General features: G+C 40.3%; 1 protein-coding gene across 1 annotated transcript in view; it reads left to right on the top strand.

Moving 5' to 3' along the window:
• Positions 1–395: 395 nt before the first annotated feature.
• PTPLB (protein tyrosine phosphatase-like (proline instead of catalytic arginine), member b) overlaps positions 396–22,372 on the top strand; it is a 127,972-nt gene continuing 105,995 nt past the window's right edge. The window contains exons 1-2 of the mRNA XM_006869363.1: positions 396–550; positions 4,458–4,575. Coding sequence (XP_006869425.1) covers positions 396–550; positions 4,458–4,575 — 273 coding nt within the window. The remainder of the gene's footprint in view (positions 551–4,457; positions 4,576–22,372) is intronic.

Here is a 22,372-nt window from a genome sequence, read left to right as displayed (position 1 = left end):
GGGCGTGCGAAAGGAAAACTGTCTTGAACAACTTGAAGGAGGTAGTTACGGGAACTGAATAATCAGGAAGGACGGCAGCATCCAAATATTCGTATTCCAAATAGCGACACTGACCCAACCCAAGATGGCGACGTAGGTTATTACTAGCAGCGTAAAAGAGGCAGGCGGTGATTACGCAGATCCATGAAAGCAGCAGAAATTGAGACGAATTGAGGGACCCGGAGCGCCAGCAGCATCTTTGCCCTTAACCAAGATGGCAACCGCCGTTGGCGCTGTCCCTAACTCCGCCCCTCGGCGTGGGCCCCGCCTCCCCCTCGTCTCTCCCTCCGCCCCCTCGCCTTGCCCAGTCAGGTCGGTGATGCTCACGCATGGAGAACCGGCTACGGGCGCTTGACATGGCGGCAGCGGCGGCGACTGCAGCGACGAAAGGGAATGGGGGTAGCGGTAGCCGGTCTGGGTCCGGCGAAGCCAGCGGCACGCGGAAAAAGAAGGGCCCGGGGCCTCTGGCCACGGCGTACCTGGTCATCTACAATGTGGTCATGACGGCTGGGTGAGGCTGAGGCACGGGGACTAGGGAGGCGGGCAGCCAGCTTGGCCAGGGAGGGGGCTCTGCGTGCGACCGGAGAAGCTTCTCGGCCCTCTTCGTGCAGTGCATCCCTGGCGGTCGGAGTCCGGGCCCCGGGCACCGGGCCACGAGAGTGGTTGAGTGTTGAATCGGCCCTGGCCCTTGCCCTGGAGCTCCGCCCGGAGTGGGGGGCCGAGCCAAGTTCCGGGACACCAGGTCTGCCCTGGGCTTGGAGTTCAGTTGGGGGAGAGAGATGCGGGCTCAGAGGGGGCGCGGGAAAGGCTGCCCAGGCGCTGGTTCAGAGGGTCTTGGGAGGACTGTGGGCTGGTCCCCACAGGACCAGGTCTGAGGGGCGGTGTGCCGCGCGATCCTGCAGCGCGGAGGGGGCGAGCCCAGGCGGCCAGCCACGAATGGTGTGGAGGAAGCTGTGGCTGCAGAGTGACCATTATTTGGGCGGCTCTTTTCAAAATCCAGGCTGAGTTTTTATCAGAAAGTAATCAAAGTTTTTGACCAGTTCCATGAACAGAGCTGAGATCAAGTGAGTTTAGACTTTTGAGGATGGAAGGCAAAGTTACAGGGAAGAAGAAGGGGGCAGACCCTTGACTCGGGCTTTACCTGTCTTGTTTCCCCCTCCTTTCAGTCCAGTTCCATCCCAACTAGAACTAATGTTTGTTTTAGTTCTGACACTAGTTGTGTGACCTTGGATAGATCACTCTTTTTTTAAGGCCTCCATTTTTCATCTGTAAAACTAAAGAATTGGGGTTACGTGAGCTCCAAGGTTCCTCCAGCTTTGCAATTCTTTGATCTGGTGGTTTTAACAGTGGAAGTTCACTGGGTCAGATGATTTTGTCATGTATTTTTAAATTGCATTTGTCAAAAGAAAAGAAAAGGTTTTCCCTAACATTTTATTATGAAAAATTTCAAACATACAGAAAAATTGAAAGCTGTATAGGAAGCATCCAGTTTATTTCTTTTTAAAAGGCATTGGCTAGTGTGGCACTGTAGGGTAAGCACTGGACTTCTAACAACTATGAGTCGAAATCGACTTGACATCACTTTACAGCAATACATTGTCAGTGTTCAAAATCCAAAATATACACAAGGGCAGAGTGAGAAATCATCCCTTTCACTCTTTCCTTCCATCCACACCCCCTCCAAAGAGACAGCAAATTTTGGTATCCTTCAGGTGCAAATTAGAAGTACTGGCAATGCTGTGTCTAAGTGCTGGACTGCTAACCCACCAGCCTTTCTTGGGGAAAAAGATGAGGCAGTCTGCTTCTGTAAAGATTTACAGCCTCTAAAACCCTGTGGAGAAATTCTACCCTGTCTTACCAGGTTGCTTTGAATTGTAATCAACTCCACAGCAATGGGCTTGGTTTTATTTTTTTCAGATGCTGTCATAAACAAATATGTGTATACATTCTTCCCTTCCTTTGGCCTTTTTAAACACAAATGGTAATGTCACTTATTTATAATTTTGCATTTTTATATTTTATAATTTATAAAATTGCGTCACTTTGCATTTCTCATACACACCGGTAGGTAGTATTAGAAACCATAGTGTTGAAACATAGTCTCAGAAGTTGTGACTTATTTGACTTGTTGGAGGATTTAGAACTTGTTAGTAGTAGATCTGGATCTAAAACCTCTTTCTCTTGACTCAGAGGCCAAAGAAGAAGTACTACAGAGACAAGTTGTTGTTTTTTTTATTCACATAAATTGTCACATAGACTGATAAAGAACATTCAAGAATCTGTGATACTTTTATGGAACATTCTTATTGTCTTAGCCAGGGCATTGACGAGAGCATTGGACTAGAGAGAGACTTTGTCCATTGGATAAGGGCAGCGGCTGCAATGGCATGATATGCTGTGGAGTTGGTTCTGACTCATAGAGACCCTGTACAGGGTTTCCGAGGCTGTAAATCATTACCGGAGTAGAAAGCCTCATCTTTCTGAGCAATGAACATAGAAATGGTAAAGGGTAATGAGCGGTCTTAAATCAGGAAGAGAAATTGAGATTATGAGTGTAAAATCAGCTTTTTCTACATTTCTAATGGGATTTTTGCCAGGTTGGTGTAAATGGTTAACACCTTGAGCTGTTGACCAAAAGGTTAGAGGTTCAAGTCCACCCACAAGCACCTTGAAAGAAAGACCTGGTATTCTGCTTCTAAAACAAAGTCAACCAATGAAAACTCAGTTTTACTCTCACACATGAGGTTGTCATGAATTTGAGCTGACTCTACAGCAACTGACAACAGGTTAAAATGAAATGTCTTATTTTCTTAAAGAATCCATTTCTCTCACAAACTATATTTTTGAGGTTCTTGTATATTTTCTGGAAGAAACATAGACCACCTACCCTATTTTCTCATTGAGATTGTGTTGTGGTGCCATCAAGTTGGTTACAACTCATAGTGGCCCTGTATAGCAGGGGGTGGGTAACCTTTTTTCTGCCAAAATGTATAACATCATTCACAGACCGTGCAAAATTATCAACTTAAAAATTAACTTGCTAAAAAAAAAAAAAAAAAAAAAATTAACTTGCCATATTTGGTCAAACATTTAATTACCTCACCCTAATGTGATCTCAACAGCATTTAACAACAACAACAATATAATGACTGGAACTGTGGTTGCTTTGACAGGACCAGACAAAATGATTTCTTGAGCCTTATATGGCCCATGGGCCTGACGTTCCCCACCCCTGCTGTATAGGGTTTCCAATGTTGTAAATCTTTGTGTGAACAGCAAGCCTCATCTTTCTCCCATGGAGCAGCTGGTGGGCTTGAACTACAGAGCTTGTGGTTTGTACTCCAGAGCTTGTCCTACACAGCCACAGTGCTCTCCTCACCCCCACCCCCCATTGAGATTGTACACTTAGGTAAATTCATTGTGTCCTTCAAGGTGACATACCTTGAAATTAGGTCCATTTGTTTTATCATGGTGCATAACAGATTTTAAAATATCGAAGGGCTTAAGAAATCTGTTTTTGAGAAAAGCAGTAGAGCAGAAATGTTAGCATTCGCAGCTATAAGCCTAAGTGGTTTGTTTTGTGTTTTGTGTTGATTTAGCTTTTTTTTTATCCTGAGTTTGGAGAATTCTGCTAAACAAAACCCCCTTTCTTCTTATTTCATTTGCAATTTAAAAAGATAGATTTGAAGATATGGCCATGTTCCAGTGAGTTGCTTAAACATTACACATCTTAAAACATTTTTTCTCTACCTCTTTATTCTTAAAAGGAGCCCTGGTAATGTATAGTTGATACATGCTGGGCTGCTAAACACAAGGTCAACAGTTTGAATCCACCAGCTGCTCCTCAGAAAAAAGATGAGGCTTTCTGCTCCTATAAGATTTACAACCTCGGAAACCCTACACAGGGCCTCTATGAGTTGGAACCAACTTGGCGGCACACAGCCACCACCACCACCACCATTATTATTAAAGACCCTTTAACCACTCAGGCTATTTAAATTTTTTCTTTAACAGTTTTTTTCTCTTGTCTTAGACTTTCCGGCATTGTCCAAAGATCACTTCACCTTATTCCCTTCACTTTGGCATTGTTCTGAGGAGGCAAGGTTTCCAAAACACTGAGCTCTAGCTAGGTGAGGTGCCATCACGCGCTTGCGGCACACTCTTGGTTGGGTACTGGTGGTGGTGCAGCATCTGTGCCCTACAGCCTGGCTCTTGCACGCAATAGTCAATAAATCTAGGATACCAATTCTGAATTTTACTTCCAATGTTTGGGGAAAACAGTGAAACAAACTTATACTAGTATTTTAGCAATGTGAATTGCCATGTCTTTCTATATCTTAAACCGCACTTACCTGCCTTTTTTTTTCTTTGGTTGTTTTTTTCTGTGCTTGATATTTTTCTTTTCCTCTTTTCCTTAGGTGGCTGGTGATAGCAGTTGGTCTGGTCAGAGCATACTTGACTAAGGGTAGCTATCATAGCCTTTATTATTCAATTGAAAAGCCTTTGAAATTCTTCCAGACTGGAGCCTTACTGGAGGTAGGTCCTGAGATTTGTTGTTATTATTGATTTCTATTGCCATAAAGTTAAACAAAAATAAAAAAGTGCTACTAAGCTATGTTAAGAAGCTCTGGTAGCAGACGAGTCAGGTGCTAACTTCAAGGTCAGCAGTTTGAAACTACCAGTTGTTCCATGGGGGAAGGATGAGGCTTTCTGCTCCCGACTGATTTATAGTCTCAGAAACCCTATACAGGGTCGCTATGAGTTAGAACCAACTCCACCATTAAGTTATGTTGAAGCAGCCATATCTCTTTCGGATTTGTTTCAAGTTTTGAAATTTTGCCTCATAGTATACTAAAATGTTAATTTCTAGACTTCTATTCTTGAACAATCTAGAGTGTCTGCTTAGTGAACTGAAGACTCCCAGGAATATGTAGTTAATTAGCATTGCAAAGGTCAGTGATGGCAGTAGACCCCTCAGAGGGGGGTTGGGGCAAAGCATACTTATCAAAACAGCACCGGGTGTAGTCTGGTTAATGAGGGTTTCATTGCCTATTCAACCCACATTCTATACTAATTGCACACATGAAGCACTATTCAATTACAGATAGCAGTAATTTTGATGGTAGTGTTTGGCAATATATCCTGTTCATAAGGGAAGAAAATGAATCCAGGGGGCTCAGCTACTCATTTCTGTTTCTATCCACAGAAATAGTATTCTTTAATATTATAGTGTAATTGATACAAAAAGAAAAAAAAAAAAACAATAGCTTCGTTTCTGAGGAAATTAAACAACTTTAGGCAAAAAGAGGTACAGAGTTACACAATAATGTAGCTTTTGTTTAATACAGTGGACACAGATCCTTTGTTTCCTCTACATAGTCATCGAAGAGTATCTTGTGCGTTTTTCATAGTTTTCAAATGATTCTACAGGTGATCATTGAATCAAGTATGTACTTGGGTCACTGAAATGGGTTCTGTGGAGATTGAGTCCTTGCTGTTAGGAGATTAAAATCTTATTGGGCAGATGATTGCAGTAGGACTTTGCAGACAACAAACTTCCTTAACTAACTTAAATAATGAGAGGGATTTATTATAAGTATACATGGTATCCCATAGAATCCAAGGGCAGGAATGCAGCTGGGCTCTAGGAATCATCTTAAATCAGACACTGGAGCATTGTAGAAAACCCATCTTTTATTTCTCTTATTTCTGCTATTCTCTCACTATGACTGATTCATTCTTCTCTTTTTGTATTCCAGTTTTCAGTTTCTTAATAAACACATAACTTGGTTTATTGCCCTTCATAGATATTGGGCTTTTTCCATATTAAAGGTTTGTAGCAGTCTTGTGTCAAGTCATTGCCATTTTTCCAATAGTATGTACTCACTTCATGTCTCTGTGTTGATTTCGGTAATTCTTGCAATATTTCAAACTTTTTCATAATGCTGTTGCACACTTAATAGGCTATAGGGGTGGTTGTGTGCCATCGAGTTGGTTCTGTATAGTGCTTCTGATGCAGTAAATCTACAGGATTTCCAAGGAGTTACTGGTGGGTTTGAACTGCCAGACTTGTAGTTCAAACCAACTTTGCAGCCCAATGCTTATCCTACAGTGCCACACCAGGACTCCAGTTAACACTGGTAGCAGAAGTTTAATTTTATAAATGCCATTTTTGGCTAAACAAAATAATATCCAGACACTGGAATATTATTTCTCCATAAAAAGAATGAAGTACTGATCCATGCTACAGTGTAAATGAATGTTGGTAAGATTATTTTAAGTGAAATAAGTCAGACACAAAAGGCCACATACAGCATGATTCCTTCTATATAAAATGTTTAGGATAGATAAATCCATAGACACAGAAAGTAGATAAAGTGGTTACCAGGGCCTGGGGAGAGTGGAGAAATTGAGGAACAACTGCTTAAGATCACAGGGTTTCTTTTTGGGGTGATGAAAATATTCTGGAATTTGACAATGGTGATAATTATATAATCTTATGAATTTTTTAAATTACCGAATTGTATACGTTAAAGGAATAAATTTTATTGTATGTGACATATCTCAATTTAAAAAATGCTATTCATCTGTAATGAGCTGTGAGTAAACTGTTATTTTTCTTCATGAGTTTTTTGGACCCATGATATTTGTCTATTAGGATAAAATCTCTTTCTAGTTATGTGAGTGTTGGTATTGAGAACTATGGCAGTTTAAAATGATTTAGGAAAGAATTTCGATTTCTAGATATCTGTAGTGTAAACATGTTGTTGTTGTTGTTAAGTGCCGTTGAGTCGGTTCCGACCCATAGCGACCCTGTACAGGGTTAACATAGAACTGTGGTAATACCAGAGACACTTTCAAATATGAGGAAACTACTAAAAGTTTGTGGAAAGATGGAGTTAAATGATAATGCTATTTTTCATTAAATTTTTAAAGCCCAACTTGGCACTGTAGGATAAGCACTGGCCTGCTAACTGCAAGGTTGGAGGTTCAAACCCACCAGCTGTTCCTCAGAAACGCTATGAATTGGAACCGATTTGACTGCACTTAACAACAACATACTCTTATAATTAACATGATTGGACATGGTCTGTGATTGACTGTGAGAATTCAAATGAGTAAAGGACTGCCCTACAAAGATTAACTATTGAACTGGTTATAGACCATCTTCAGCATATGTACGTTCAGTTACACATCATGTACCTACAATTGTTCAATTAGGAATGCTTATAGGCAGCCTTTTCTTCCAGATCTGTTTCTTGAACTCCCTTATCTAAAAAGGGAGACAGCAAAACCAGTCTCATTTCTGTTCTTTTCTTAGTATCGATCTGGGTCTGGGTCTGAAATGACAAGACTGGTTCAGGAGAAGAGGTGAGAGAAAAAATAGTCTTTGTCATAGCTTCTAACTTTCACCCCCGCCCCAATGATAACTTTCGAAATCCCATTTTTGTATTTTGGTCTTCATCATTTACCTCTTCATGACGCTCCTCACTACCACTCTCTCCTACTTTCTTTCTTTCATTTTTTAAAAATTTTTTTTATTTTAAGCTTTTAATGTGACTTGAGTGATAGTTTACGTGTCAGTACATCAGTGTTTCATTCAACCAATCATATATTGTTTCATTGCAATGATTATGATCCCCTCCATGCACCATCGATTAACAGTATTTGCCTCTATTCTCTTTGTTGTTGTTGTAGTACACAAAACATACAGGAATATATAATTGATCAAAATACCAAAGGGCACATTTTGCAAGCTAGCCTCCTGCCTGCCAGTACATAGCCTTTCTCTTTCCAAGAGTCTAGTGTCCTCAGCTGCTCTATGTCTCCATGCCTCTGACTCTGGTGTTGCTACTTCTCTGGTTAGGATCCCATGTTCCGCTCATGTTCTTCCCTGTTCATAGTCCTAGGGTCCTCTGTTCCTGGAATGTAAGACAAACTACTCCCCTCCTTTGTAGTATACATCTTCTAGCTTTACAGTTGTGACAATCACAAATAGTCATGATAACAGTTACTCACTATTGAATCAGAAGAATCCTATCCCCGTCTTCTTTCACCAGACCCATGTAAACAAGATGAAAACTACTCAGTGGGGATTCTACCCTATCCACTCGCTCTGAAACTAAATCCTGGACACTTCACTCTCAGCTCTAGCCCTCAGTAGCTAGGTCAATTCCCATGGGTGTAGGAGTTCCCAAGTCTCTCCAAACTTCAGACCAACCAGCCCTTCCTCTTCTCTCTCTCATCTCAAGGTTGACAGGAGTCTACGGGACATGGTCAGACTCAGCCCATGTCTTCATTACTGCCTTTCCTCTACTTCCACTCACAAGTAGACCAACATGGTCACCAGCAAGCTTTTAAGCCTTTGAGTGTTCCCTTTGAGTTTCAGTATTGGAAGGGAGTTTATCCTGAAGGGACTGACTTCTCTTGCCTTGATGACTTCCAGGCACAACTTGTTTGTTGTAATAGCCAAACAGTCTGCCTTTTTTTTTTTTTGCCACATGCTGGTCTTTCAAGAAGTATCTTCTGTTCCTCTAGCCTCTCCTAGTTGGTCTGCATGCCCTTTCAAGTGAGAATGTCCCACTTCAGAATGTTCTGGATGGGGCTCAGGGGTCTACCTAAGGCCCCATACTCTACAAAGTCTCCACAAGAAGCCTATTTCACTGTATAAATTCTAGAACCCCTTTTAGATATTCCAATCCGTTATAGGCTGAAGACAGGCTTACAAGCTTTCTGTAATCATATTCCCTAATCTCTCCTATTTCTTAATAAAATATTCAGGAGACTGACTTTGGATATTTCTCTAAAATCTTAAGAACTTATAGTGTTTTTAAGCAGAGCTCCCTCCTTGTGCTGCCAGTGTTTCTGTCTATGTAGACTCCATACTGGATGTTTTTTTATGAAGTATAAGACAGGCTATCATCTGCAATATTTCTCTTTCCAGTGGAAATAAGCTGATTTGCCCATAATAATCTTAAAAAAGAAACTGCTGCAGCACAGCCCTGCGCACATTTCTGAGCACCTTTATGTTGAGGACTCACTTGGAAAGCCAGCAGAGAAAGTCATCGTGGAGATTTCTATTACAGACAGGAACAACAGCAAATCCCAGGAAAACCAGCTTCAAAACAATGTGAACATCAGAGGAAAACTAGAACTTGAGTGTAATTAATAATTGTCACAACATCAGAAGGAAAGAGGGAGCTTATAGGAAATAGGAACCCACCCACACAGGCTTCACACTACATGACAACTCAAGCAAATAGAAGCAAATTGATATGGTATCCAAAGAGGTAGGATAGCTAATGACTGCAGAAAGAAAATGTGATGAAATTTTAAAAAAAGAAAGAAGGAAAACAAACTAAAAATACCGATGGTGGCAGTGCAGGGCAGAAAGGAGGCCATGGTGCAGGGAAACGGTGATGCTGAAGATTTCAGAAAGCTAGGAACTCCTCCCCATGCTCTCTACATCTCCCACCCCCCAGTCCCAGTCTAAGGTAAAGTACATTTCAGAACAGAAGTCATTGGAAAGCTTTCAGAGTTCATCCTTTTTTTTTTAATTTTTTTTATTGTGAATTGAGTGAAGATTTATAGAACAGATCATCAGTCCCACATTCACTATTTTTTCCCGTCCCCTCCCCCTCACCTGTCCTGTAGCCATCATCGTAGAATGTTTCATTTAGCATGAAAATCTTTTAACTTTTTACAACAGTGGTCTCAGTGCAATAGTTGCCCTTTTGTGATTTACTAATTTCACTCAGCATAATGTCCTCCAGGTTCATCCACGCTGTGTCAGGTGTTTCACAGATTCATCCTTATTGTTCAGTGTTTCGTTGTACTACATTTTGTTTATGTACCAAAGTTTAACCATTCTTCTGTTGATGGGCATTTAGGATGTCTCCATCTTTTTGCTATTGTGAATTAGTGCTGCAATGAGTATGGGTCTGTGACATGTGTGTAATCATGTCATGGCTCTTGTTTCTTGAGGACATATACCAAGTAGAGGGATTGCTGGGTGAGACGGTATTTCTATTTCCAACTTTTTGAAAAAGCATCATACCGTTTTTCACAGTAATTGCACCATGTTACACTCCCACCAGCAGTGCAGGAGGATCCCAGTCTCTCCACACCCTTGTTGTTTTGTGTTTTTTAGAACTTTGCTATTAATGCTGGAGTAAGATGATACCGCATTGTTGTTTTGATTGGCACCTCTCTAATGGCTAATGATCTTGAGCACTTCTTTATATATTTGTTGCCCACCTGAACGTCTTCCTTGGTGAAGTGTCAGTTCATGTCCTTTGCCCATTTTTTTTCTTTTAAAGCTTTATTGTGTATTGAGTGAGTGAAGGTTTACAGGGCAGATCAACAGTTTTGCATTCAGGAAATCATGGAAATGATTACAATCCCCTCCATGTACCCTTAGCTAACAGTATTTACCTCTATTACCTTTTTTTTTTTTTAATATACACATACCATATTGTAAACGTATATTCATTTAAATGACCAAAGGACATATTTTGCAAGCCAGCCTCTTGCCTGCAGGCATACTGCTGTTCTCAGTCCTTGGGCCTATAGTCAACTGCTACTCTGTCTCTCTATGCCATTGCCTCTGCTACCATTTTTGTGATGTTGTGGTGGTGTTGCCACTTTTCTGGTTAGGATACCTCGCTTTTCTCATATTCTTCCTTCTTAATGGTCTTAGGGTCCTCTGTTCCTGAAATGACAGACTAACTTCTCCCTCCTTTTAGTTGTACTTCTTTCTATGTTTACAGTAGTGACAATTGTTATTAGACCTGAAAACAGTTACTCACAATTGAATCATAAAATCCTATTCCCCTCATCACCAGACCCATGTGGACAAGAGGAAACCTATTCAGTAGGGTTTCTGTCTCACTCCTCTCATTCTGACACTAACTACTGTCATGAAAGCTTATAAGTCAGCCTCATTGTGCCTTTATGTTGCTTGTTGTTAAGCCCCTTCAAGTCCATTCTGACCCATAGCGACCCTGTATAGGGTTTCCGAGGAGTGACTGGTGATCTTGAACCGCCAACCTTGCAGTTCAAATGGCTTTGCATTCTGGCCCATTTACCCACAGTGCCACACCAGGACTCCTTGTGCTTTTATGTTGTTGTTGTGTAGTACCATCGAGTCAATTCCAACCCATAGCAACCCTGTATAGGGTTTCCAAGGAGCAGCTGGTGAGCTTGAACTGCTGACCTTGCAGTTCAAACAGCTTTGCAGTCTGGCGCATTAACCCACAGCGCCCTTTTATAGCCACCCCTAGTTTTGGTAGCCGAAGTCTAAGTTGCCTATACCTATCAAACCAGTGTTCTGAGGAGACAACCTTCATATGAAGAATCCTTCCTTATTCAGTTGGAATTTTGAGCAACTTCATCCATAAGCAAAGGTCCAGTTGATCAGGTTGTAGCAATTTACATTTGTTCCCTATATCATATTTCTTTACCTACATCTGGTCAAATTCAGGTCAGCAAGCCATCCAAGCTAGGTTAAATGGATACTGTCTGCAAGTCTGGGAGTTCTCCCACGTCTCCCCCCTCTTCAGATCAGCTGGCTGCTTCATTCTTAACTGTAGCTCACAGTGGCTAGGTAGGTCAATGTCTTTGCCTGACCATTTTTTTTTTTAATGTTTTATTGTAAATTATATGATAGTTTACATGAGAGAACTTTAGTTTTACATTCATTCCATCATATATCATTTCATTGCCATGGTTCCAATCCCCTCCATGCGTCATCCACTGACCAAAGTGCATATCCCAGAAACCCGCCCCCTAAAGTCGACACCCCCCCATCCCCCCCAGTCTTCGGCCCCCAGTCCCTCTCTCTCTCTGGATCTAAAGTCCCTAGCTGCTTCATAACTCCACGTCATCGTCTCTGTCTCCATCCCAGGCATCTGACCATTTTTTTAATTGAATGATTTGTCTTCTCGTTGAGACGTTGACGTGTTCTATACATTTTGGAGAATAATCTTTTGTCTGATATTTCCTTGCTAAACATTTTTTCCCAGTCCTGTGAGTTCTTTTTTTTTAAGAGTTCATCTTTTCTTTAAACCATTTTTAAATATATATGTAGTTGTTGTTAGGTGCCATTGAGTTGGTACCTACTTGTAGCAACCCTGTGCATAGCAGAACAAAACACTGCCCAGTTCTGGGCCAACCTCACAATTGTTGCTACGCCTGAGCCCATCACTACCTCCACTGTGCCAATCCATCTTGTTGCGGGTCTTCCTCTTTTTCTCTAATCCTCCACGTTACTAAATATAATAATATACTCCAGTGACTGGTCCCTCCTGATAATATGTCCAAAGTATGAGAGACGAAGTTTGGCCATCCTGGCTTCCAAGGAGCACTCTGGCTGTACTTCTTCCAACATAGATCTGTTTGTTCTTTTGACATTCCGTGGTACTTTCAATATTCTTCTCCAACACCATAACTCAAATGCATCGATTCTTCTACGGTCTCCTTTATTTACTGTCCAACTTTTGCATATGAGGTTATTAAAAATATCATGGCTTGGGTCAGGTGCACCTTAGTCCTTAAACTCACATATTTGCTCTTGAATACTTTAAAGAGGTCTTGTGCAGTAGATTTGCCTAATGCAATATGTCATTTGATTTGGCTGCTGCTTCCATGAGTGTTGATGGTTGATCCAAATAAAATGAAGTCTTTGACAACTTCAGTCTTTTCTCCACTAATCTTGATGTTATTGGTCCAGTGGTGAGGATTTTTTTTTCTTTACATTGAGATGTAACCCATACCAAAAGCTGTGGTCTTTGACCTTCATCAGTAAGTATTTTAAGTCCTCTTCACCTTCAGCAAGCAAGGTTGTATCATTAGCATATCGCAGGTTGTTAGTGCATCTCTCTCCCATCCTGATGCCATGTTTTTTGTTCATATAATTCAGCTTCTCAGATTATTTGCTCGGCATACAGATTGAATAAGTATGGTGAAAGAATACAACCCTGGTGAACACCTTCCTAATTTCAAGCAGAACAGTGTTTCCTTGTTCTGCTTGAACAACTGCCTCTTGGTACAGGTTCCTCCTGAGCACAATTAAGTGTTCATACTCATATTTCGCAATGTTGGTCATAGTTTGTCATTATCCACACAGGCAAAAGCCTTTGCATAGTCAATAAAGCACAGGTAAACATCTTTCTGGTAAGTATTCTGATATATAATCTCCTAATAGCAGCACTGTTTTGCTACTCTCATATAAATGGTTACTAGTGCTTTAAGGTAAAGCAACTGGAAGAAATGATGAAGTAAAAGAGCTTAACAGAAAAATTCAAATGGCAGCTCAAGAAGGCAAAGTCAAATGTTATAATTAAACATGCAAAGACCTGGAGTTAGAAAACCAAAAAGGAAGAACATGCTCATCATTTCTCAAGCTGGAGAACTGAAGAAAAAGTCAAGCCTTGGGTTTCAATATTAAAGGATTCTATGGACAAAGTATTGAATGATGCTTGAAACATCAAAAGAAGATGGAAGAATTATACAGAGTCATTGTACCAAAAAGAACTGGTTAATGTTCAGTCTTTTCAAGAGGTACCACATCGTATTGAAGTAGGAAGTTCAAGCAGCAGTAAAGGCAGTGGTGAAAAAACAAGGCTCTAGGAATTGACGGAATACAAATTGAAATGTTTCAACAAACTAGTGTAGCACTGGAGGCTCTCACTCATCTATGCAAAGAAATTTGGAGGACAGCTACTAGGTCAGCTGATGGAAGATACCATGTTTGTGCCCATTCCAAAGGCAGGTTACCCAGTGGAATGTGGAAATCATCAAACAATACCATTAAAAAAACATGCAAGTAAAATTTTGTTGAAGACAAGTCATAAATGATTGCAACAGTACATTGGCATGGAGCTGCCAGAAATTCAAGCCGTATTCAGAACAAGATGTGGAATCAAGGATATTGCCGACATCAGATGGATCTGGCTGAAGGCAGAGAATACCAAAAAGATGTTTACTTCTGCTTTATTGACTATGCAAAGGCATTCAACTGTGTGGATCATAACAAACTGTGAATAGTATTGCAAAGACTGGGTATTTCAGAACACTTAATTGTGCTCATAAGGAACCTGTACATAGATCAACAGGCACTTGTTAGAACAAGGTAATACTGAATGGTTTAAAATCAGGAAAGGTACATATCAGGATTGTATCCTTTCATCATACCCACTCAATCTGTATGCTGAGCAAATGATCTAAGAAGCTGGATTGTATGAAGAACAATGTGGCATCAGGATTAGAAGAGTCACATTAGTCATTACTAACCTGTGATATCCAGATGATACAATTTTGCTCCCTGGAAGTGAAGAGGGCTTGAAATTCTTACTAATGATGGTAATGATGATCAAAGACTATAGCCTATTGCACCTCAATGTAAAGAAAACAAAAATTCTCACAACTGGACCAATAAATAACATCATCATAAATGGAGAAAAGATTGAAATTGTCAAAAACTTCAATTTGCTTGGATCCACAGTCAATGAAAATGGTAGCAGCAGTCAAGAAATCAAATCATGTATTGCATTAAACAAATCTACTGCACAAGACTTCTTTAAGGTGTTCAAGAGCAAAGATGTCAGTTTGAGGAATGAGGTGTGCTTGACCCAAGCCATGGTATTTTCAGTAGTCTTATATGCATGTGTAAGTTGGACAGTGAATAAGGAGCACCATAAAAGAATAGTGTTGGTGAAGAATATTGAAAGTACTATGGACCTCCAGAAGAACAAACAAATCTATTTTGGAAGAAGTACAATCAGAATGCTCCTTAACAGTGAGGATGGCAAGATTTTGTCTCTCCAACTTTGGACATATTATTAGGAGGGACCAGTCCCTGGAGAAGGACATCATGCTTGGAAAATTGGAGGGCCAGCAAAAAAAGGATGACCATCAACAAAATGGATTGACACAATATGCATAGGGTTGCAATGAGTCAGAACCAACTCAAGGGTGCCTAACAACAGCAGTGCTACCTCTGTGTACTGAGGTGTACCAGGGGTGGACGAATGTGGAAGGCAGATAAAAGGGAAATTCCACATTTTATGTATATACTTTACTATGCATTTATATATCACGTCTGTGAATTTTAAAAATCATCAAGGAAAAATCTACAAAAGATGAATGATGAAATTAAAACAAAATATTCTTTAAACGGGAAAAAATAGGCAGCTTTAGAAAGACTTTTTTTTTTAATTGTGGTAAAAATATATATAATAAGACATTTACAGGTACAATTCAGTAACATTAACTATGTTCATCATATGCAACCATCCCTACTTTGCATTTCCATAATTTTCCATCTCCTTTAACAGAAATTTAGTACACCCTAAGTAATGATTCTGACATGTGGCATGGTGCCTTAGGATCAGCACTGGACTGTGAACCCCAAGGTCTGCTGTTCAAACCCACCCGCTCCCTTTTGGAAACCCTATACAGGGTTGCTATGAGTCTGAACTGACTCGACAGCACTTAACAACACCAACAACAACAACAAAAGAACCCAGTGAGTCACCACTGTTCCTCCTCCTTTCCAATCCTGGTAACCACTAGTAAAGTTTGCTGTCTCTTCATTTACCTATCCTAGATATTTCATATAAGTGGGAGTATATATTTGTCTTTTTAAAGTAACATTTCATTTCATTCAGCATATTTTCAAGGTTTATCCATGTCATAGTATGTATCAGAACTTCATGTTTCTTTATGGCTGAGTAATACTCCGTTGTGTATACCACATTTTGTGGATCCAGTCATCTGTTGATGGACATTTAGATTGTTTCCACCTTTTGGCTATTATGAATAGTGCTTCAATGAATATTGGTGTCCACATATCTGTTTGTGTTCTTGCTGTCAATTCTTTGGGAGTAGATATATACCTAGGAGTAGAATTTCTGGGTTATAAGGAGCCCTGGTGTGACACTATGGCCTAATGCGCTAGACTGAAAAGTCAATTTGAACCATAAGATTGGCAGTTCAAGCTCACCAGACACCCCTTGGAAACCCTATACAGGGTCACTATGAGTTGGAACTGACTCGACGGCACTTAACAATAACAACAACAACATGGTAATTTTATGTTTAACTTGTTGAGGAACCATGAAACTGTTTTCTTTTTATATTTCTTTTTGTATTTCTACCAGCAGTAGATGAACATTCCAGTTCTCCACATTCTCACCAACACTTGTTAATCTCCATTTTCTGATAATAACTATCCTAGTGGAAATGAAGTAGTATTTTATTGTGGTTTTGATTTGCATTCCTTAGTGTGGCTCTGTGGGTTAATGCACCAGACTGCAAAGCCGTTTGAACTGAAAACGGCACTTCAAGCTTATCAGCTGCTCCTTGGAAGTCCTATACAGGGTCACTGTGGGTCATCGACTCAACAGCACTTAACAACAACAACAACAATGACTAATAACATCATCTTTTTATGGACTTGTGTTATTTTTTTTTTTAGTTTTTATTGTGAATTGAGTGAAAGTTTACAGGGCAGATCATGTGTTTTACATTCAACAAATAGTATACTGTGTTTCATTACAATGATTATAATCCCTTCCATGTACCAACAGTTAACAGTATTTCTCTCTATTCATTTCAGCTCTTTTTTTTTTTTTTTTTACCACTCAGGCATATATAATAATTTACACCACCAAAGGGCACATTCTGCAAGTCTGCTTCCTGGCTGCCAGTTCTCAATCACTCTCTTTCCATGTCCCCATCTCTGCCTCCATCTCCATTCCACTTGTGCGCTTCTCCCTTGATGGTCCTAGGGTCCTCTATTTCTAGATTGAAAGATTAACTACTCCTCGTTTTTGTTACAAAACTTCTACTTTTACAATTTTGGCAGTCACAATTAGTCATAACAGTTACTCACTATTGAATCAGAAGAATCTTATCCCCAGCTCTTTTTATCAGATCCATCTAGACAAGATGAAAACTATTCAGTGGGAACTCTAGCTTCCTCCACACTCTGGTACACTAACTCCCTCTTGAAACCTTGTAAAGCCAGTCACTTCGAGCCTTTATTGCCCCCTCATTTTAGGTAGCCAATGTCTGTTGCCTGTGTCTATGTACCCTGTGTACAGCGGGGATAGCACTGGTATTTGATATGAAGACTCCTTCTCTCTGTGTTGATATTAAGAGCTACTACCTCCATGAGTATAGGTCAAGTTCATCAAACTGTAGCAATTTACCCTTGTTTCCTTTATCAAAAATTGCTTTTTCTTTTTTTTTAAATTTTTATCTAGTCGTATTCTAATTATCAAGCCATCGAGGCTAAGTCAGATGGGTACTATCTGCAAGTTTGGGTGTTCTTGTGCATCATCCCTCACTTCATATCAACTGGATGCTTCACTCTCAGCTCTAGCCCTCTGTGGCTGTGTCCTTGTCCATAGGCTCAGGTGTCCCCAGGTCTCACTATACTTGGGACCAACCAGCCCTTCTTCTCTTACTCGTCTCCAGATCAATGGAGTCTATAGAACATGGTTGAATTCAGCCCCTTTCTTCATTGCTGCCTTTCCCCCTCTTCCACTCACCAGTAGATTAATGTGGTCATCAGCAAGCTTACATGCCTGCTCATTTATTCCCGTTGCATTTCAGTCTTAGAGGGTGTGTGTGTTATCTTTTGATTTAAAGTGAAATACAGACTTTATCATCTTCTATAGAAATCTTGTTAAATTAAGAAAAGAGAAGAGTAAGAAGAGCAGTAACAATAAACTTAAAGGGCTGTAGAGTGTAACATGTTGTTGTTAGGTGCCATCAAGTTGGTACCGACTCATAGCGACCCTATGCACAGCATAACATAAATGCATCATTTCTAATGTTTTACAAATGAATTAATTACTTGATCAAAATAAAATGTGTAATGGTGGTTACTGGTTTGTTTTTTTTTTAAATCCAACAATCTGTTGCCTGTAAGATAGTGACTTATGTTTTCTAAAGGACAAATAAGTCTACCATGAGAAGCAGGACAATCCAGTTTTCGCATAAGATAAAATTCATTTCAGAACAGAAACCAAAGAGAAACTTTTAAAGTTCATAATTTGCAATGTAGAAGAAGCATGGGAAAAATATGTTGGAGAATTTGTTGATGAGTGCATTAGTATCACTCATCAGAAAAATAAAATGCATAGAAAAGATGGCAGAAATGCTATTCTAGAAATAAAAATAGAATTGTGCTTAGTAGTTGTCACGTTATATGTAAACAAAACAAAGCAAAATAAAAACCTGGGAAAATAGACATACTTACACTAATATAAAAGGAGCTCTGGTAACGTAGTGGTTACGAATTGGGCTGCGAACCACAAGGTCAGCAGTTCAAAACTACCAGCTGTTCCGTGGGAGAAAGATGAGGCGTTCTGCTCCCGTAAAGATTTACAGCCTCGGAAACCCTGAACAGGGTCGCTATGAGTCGGAACCGACTCCACGGCACACAACAACACTAATATAAAAAATCAAAACAGATATACTTATAGAAAGCAAATTTCTTTGATGTTTATTAGACATGGGAAGAAGAAAGATACATAAACAGAAAGCAAATTTCTTTGATGGTTGCCAGAAATGGGAAGGAGAGGGAGTAGAGAATCACTTTTTATAAACATTTGTGACTTTTGTTGATGGGGAAATCAATTCCAAATATGGGTGAAATCAGTACAACTTGGTCAAGGTAAGTAAAGACACTAAGAAGTACACAAGAAAAAGGGATAATTTTGGTAAATGCTATAACATACGCAGTTTTGCAACAACAATTGTTGAGTGCTGTCAAGTCAGTTTTGACTCATAGGGACCCGCGATAGAAGCAGTTGTTTGAACAGAGCAAGGGAACATCAAATGGTTTAAAATGAGGAAGGGTGTGCTCCAGGGTTGTATTCTTTCACCTGTATGCTGAGCTCTTATTCACCCGTATGCTCTTATTCACCCCATGCTCTTATTTCACCTGTATGCTCTTATTCAACCTGTATGCTGAGCAAATAATCCAAGTAGCTGGATTATATGAAGAAAAACATGGCATCAGGATTGGTGGAACATTCATTTACAACCTGTAATATGCAGATGCTACAACCTTGCTTGCTGAAAGTGGAGAGGACTTAAAATACTTACAGATGAAGATCAAAGACACAGCCTTTGGTATGAGTTGCATCTCAATGTAAAGAAAATAAAAAAATTATCACCACTGGACCAATGAACAACATTCATATAAATGGAGAAAAGATTGAAGTTATCAAAAGACTTCATTTTGCTTGGATCAACCATCAACACTCATGGAAGTAGTAATCAAGAAATCAGATGACATATTACATTAGTCAAATCTGCTGCACAAGACCTCTTTAAAGTGTTGAAGAGCAATGATGTCAGTTTGAGGACTAAGGTGTACCTGACCTAAGCCATGATATTGTCAATAACCTCATATACATATGAAAGCTGGGCAATGAATAGGGAAGACCGTAGAAGAATTGATGCATTTGAGTTATGTTGCTGGGGGAGAATATTGAAAGTACCATGGACTGCCCAAAGAACAAATCAGTTTGTGTTGGAAGAAGTACAGCAAGAGTGTGCCTTGGAATGGCCAAAATTTGTCTCTCATACTTCAGACATATTATCAGGAGGGACCAGTCACTGGAGAAGGATATAATGTTTAGTAAAGTGGAAGAAGACCCTCAACGAGATGAATTATCACAGTGGTGGCAGCGATGGACTCAGGTGTAGCAATGATTTGAGGTTGGTCCAGGACCGGGCAGTGTTTCATTCTGTTGTACATAGGGTCACTATGACCAACTTGATGGAACCTAACAACAACAATATAGGGTTTCTGCAGCTGTAAATCTTTGTGGGAGCAGAAAGCCTCATCTTTCTCCCATGGAGCAGCTGATGGGCTGGACCTTGTGGTTTGCAATGCAGTGCTTATCCTATAGATTCACAGTGATCCAGTACACACACACACACACACACACACACAGAGGTTTTATCAGGGTATTAAATGGCTTACACAGTTGTAGAAGTGGGCAAGTTCCAAGTCTGTGGGTCAGTGCCAGGCTGTAGGCCTCTTGTGACTCACGATTCACATGGCTATAGGAGCAGATGGACCCACATGTGCAGGTCAGATTATCACATGTTTTCTTTTTTCATGGAGGTGAAATAATTATTATTGTCAATATGGCAATACTCCTCTCCTCAAATTGATCTTCAGATACCAGGTTTCTGGCTGCAAAGGTGAATGAATCCAAGGTGGGTAGGTAAGATGGTAGACTCCTGACAGCCCCAAGGTTCACCAGGCAATACTGCAGTTCACTGACTCAAGTCCAAAGGATGTTCAGTCAGATGACAATGAGCCATATGTAGGATCCAGATCCAGCAAAAAGCTACAACAACCAAAAAGTAAGTATATGGTTAGGTAGGTAGATAGACTGCATGTATGCATATAGGGTGACATCTGCAAGTTAATGCATGTGTATAGTAGTTGTATTTGTTGTTGTTGTTAAAGTGCCCTTGAGTCTGTTTTGACTCATAGGCATCCTGTATAGGGTTTCCAAGACTGTAAATCTTTGTCTCATCTTTCTTCTGCAGAGTGACTGGTGGACTCAAACTGCCAACCTTGTGGTTCACAGTCCAGTGTTTATCATACAGGTGTATTTGTAGTAATATGGACATACCTATTTATGTATGCTGCAAATTTAGTCACATACATAACAAACTACAAAAGGGGGGAGCAGTTCAGGTCCAACTTACAGTGACCCTGTGTATAGGGTGTCTGAGGAGCAGCTGGTGGGTTTGAACTGCCAACCTAGTGGTTCAAAGTCCACTACTGATCCAACAGCACCACACCAGGCGTCCATGGGATTGGTTTACTGGGTTACAAACCTTGGGGCCATAGTCTCAGGGGACAATAATGAATTGGCATAACATAGTTCACAAAGATAACATTCTGTACCCTAGTTCACAAAGATAACATACTATTCACTTAGGTTGGTGAATAGTACCTAGAGTCTTACAAGTTTGTGAGCGGTCATCTTGTTGTTGAAGTGTTATGGAGTCGATTCCGACTCATAGCGACCCTGTAGAGGGTTTCCAAGGCTGTAAATCTTTATGGGAGCAGAAAGCCTCATCTTTCTCCCGCGGAACAGTTGGTAGTTTCGAACTGCTGACCTTAGGTTTGCAGCCTGATTCGTAACCACTACGCTACCAGAGCTCCTTGAGCAGTCATCTTAGGTACTACTATTGGCCTCTACTCATATGGACCAAAAGAGAATGAAGGCAATCAAAAGGCTCAAAGAAGAAACTAGTTCATGGCACTAATAGCCCACATGAACATCAACCTTCCCTAAGCTGAACCCATAAGAACTAGATGTTACTCAGCTACCACTTCCAGCTTTTCTGACCAGGGACCCATTAGAAAGTGCCATAGAGAATGCAAGAATAATGTAGAACAAAACTCAAATTCCTAAAAAAAGTTCCAACCAACTAGGCCAATAGATACTAGTGAAACCAAATAGAGGAACCTCCAAGACTATCGTCCTAAAATACTCCTTGAATTTGAAGCTATTTCTGCAAGTCACCTTTCAGTCACATAATGGATTAACTTATAAAATAAATGGAGCCTTGGAGTGGCACTGTGGGTTAATGCACTAGACTGCAAAGTTGGTTGAACCACATGGTTGGTGGTTCAAGCTCACCAGCCACTCTTCGGAAACCCTATACAGGATCACTATGGGCTGGAACCAACTCGACAGCACTTAATAACATCAACAGAATAAATTGTATCACCCATGAGTAATGGACTTCCTTGAGCTGTATGAATCAAATGGTCAACATTTACCCTAAAGCAAGCATGAGAAGGCAATGAGGGGGGAGGGAAACTACATCAGTAGGAACAAAACAAACACCCTGGGAGTGAGGAGGGTGCTGACACACTGGAGATTGTGACTGGTGGTATGCAGCAGTTTGTGTGGAGTTTCTTAAGGAGAGCCTAATTTGCTGTTTACCTAAAACATACAAAAAATATTATTAAAGGAGAAAACAAATGCTGAAACAAGAAATAGGGGTTTTAAATTTTGGTTTTGCCATTAATTAACAAGTTTAAAATTAACTTCTTATCAATTAGGGATCACATTAGAAGGTCCTGGATAGAGTGGGAGATAAATGTGGAACAAAACCCTAAATAACAAAGACCACACGTACTGGTCAGAGAAAGACTGGTGGAGCCTTCCGGCCTATGGCCTTAGTCTCTCTTCAGTTCTGGAACAGAGTTCACCTCTGTGGTACAACTGAACTCACCTGTGTGGCTCAGTTTTCAGCTGTACAATAAACAGGTCTGTCA

This window comes from Chrysochloris asiatica, unplaced genomic scaffold (genome assembly GCF_000296735.1).
Source record: "Chrysochloris asiatica unplaced genomic scaffold, ChrAsi1.0 scaffold00130, whole genome shotgun sequence".
Taxonomy (NCBI): domain Eukaryota; kingdom Metazoa; phylum Chordata; class Mammalia; order Afrosoricida; family Chrysochloridae; genus Chrysochloris; species Chrysochloris asiatica.
This window is presented reverse-complemented; position numbering and strand designations above follow the sequence as displayed.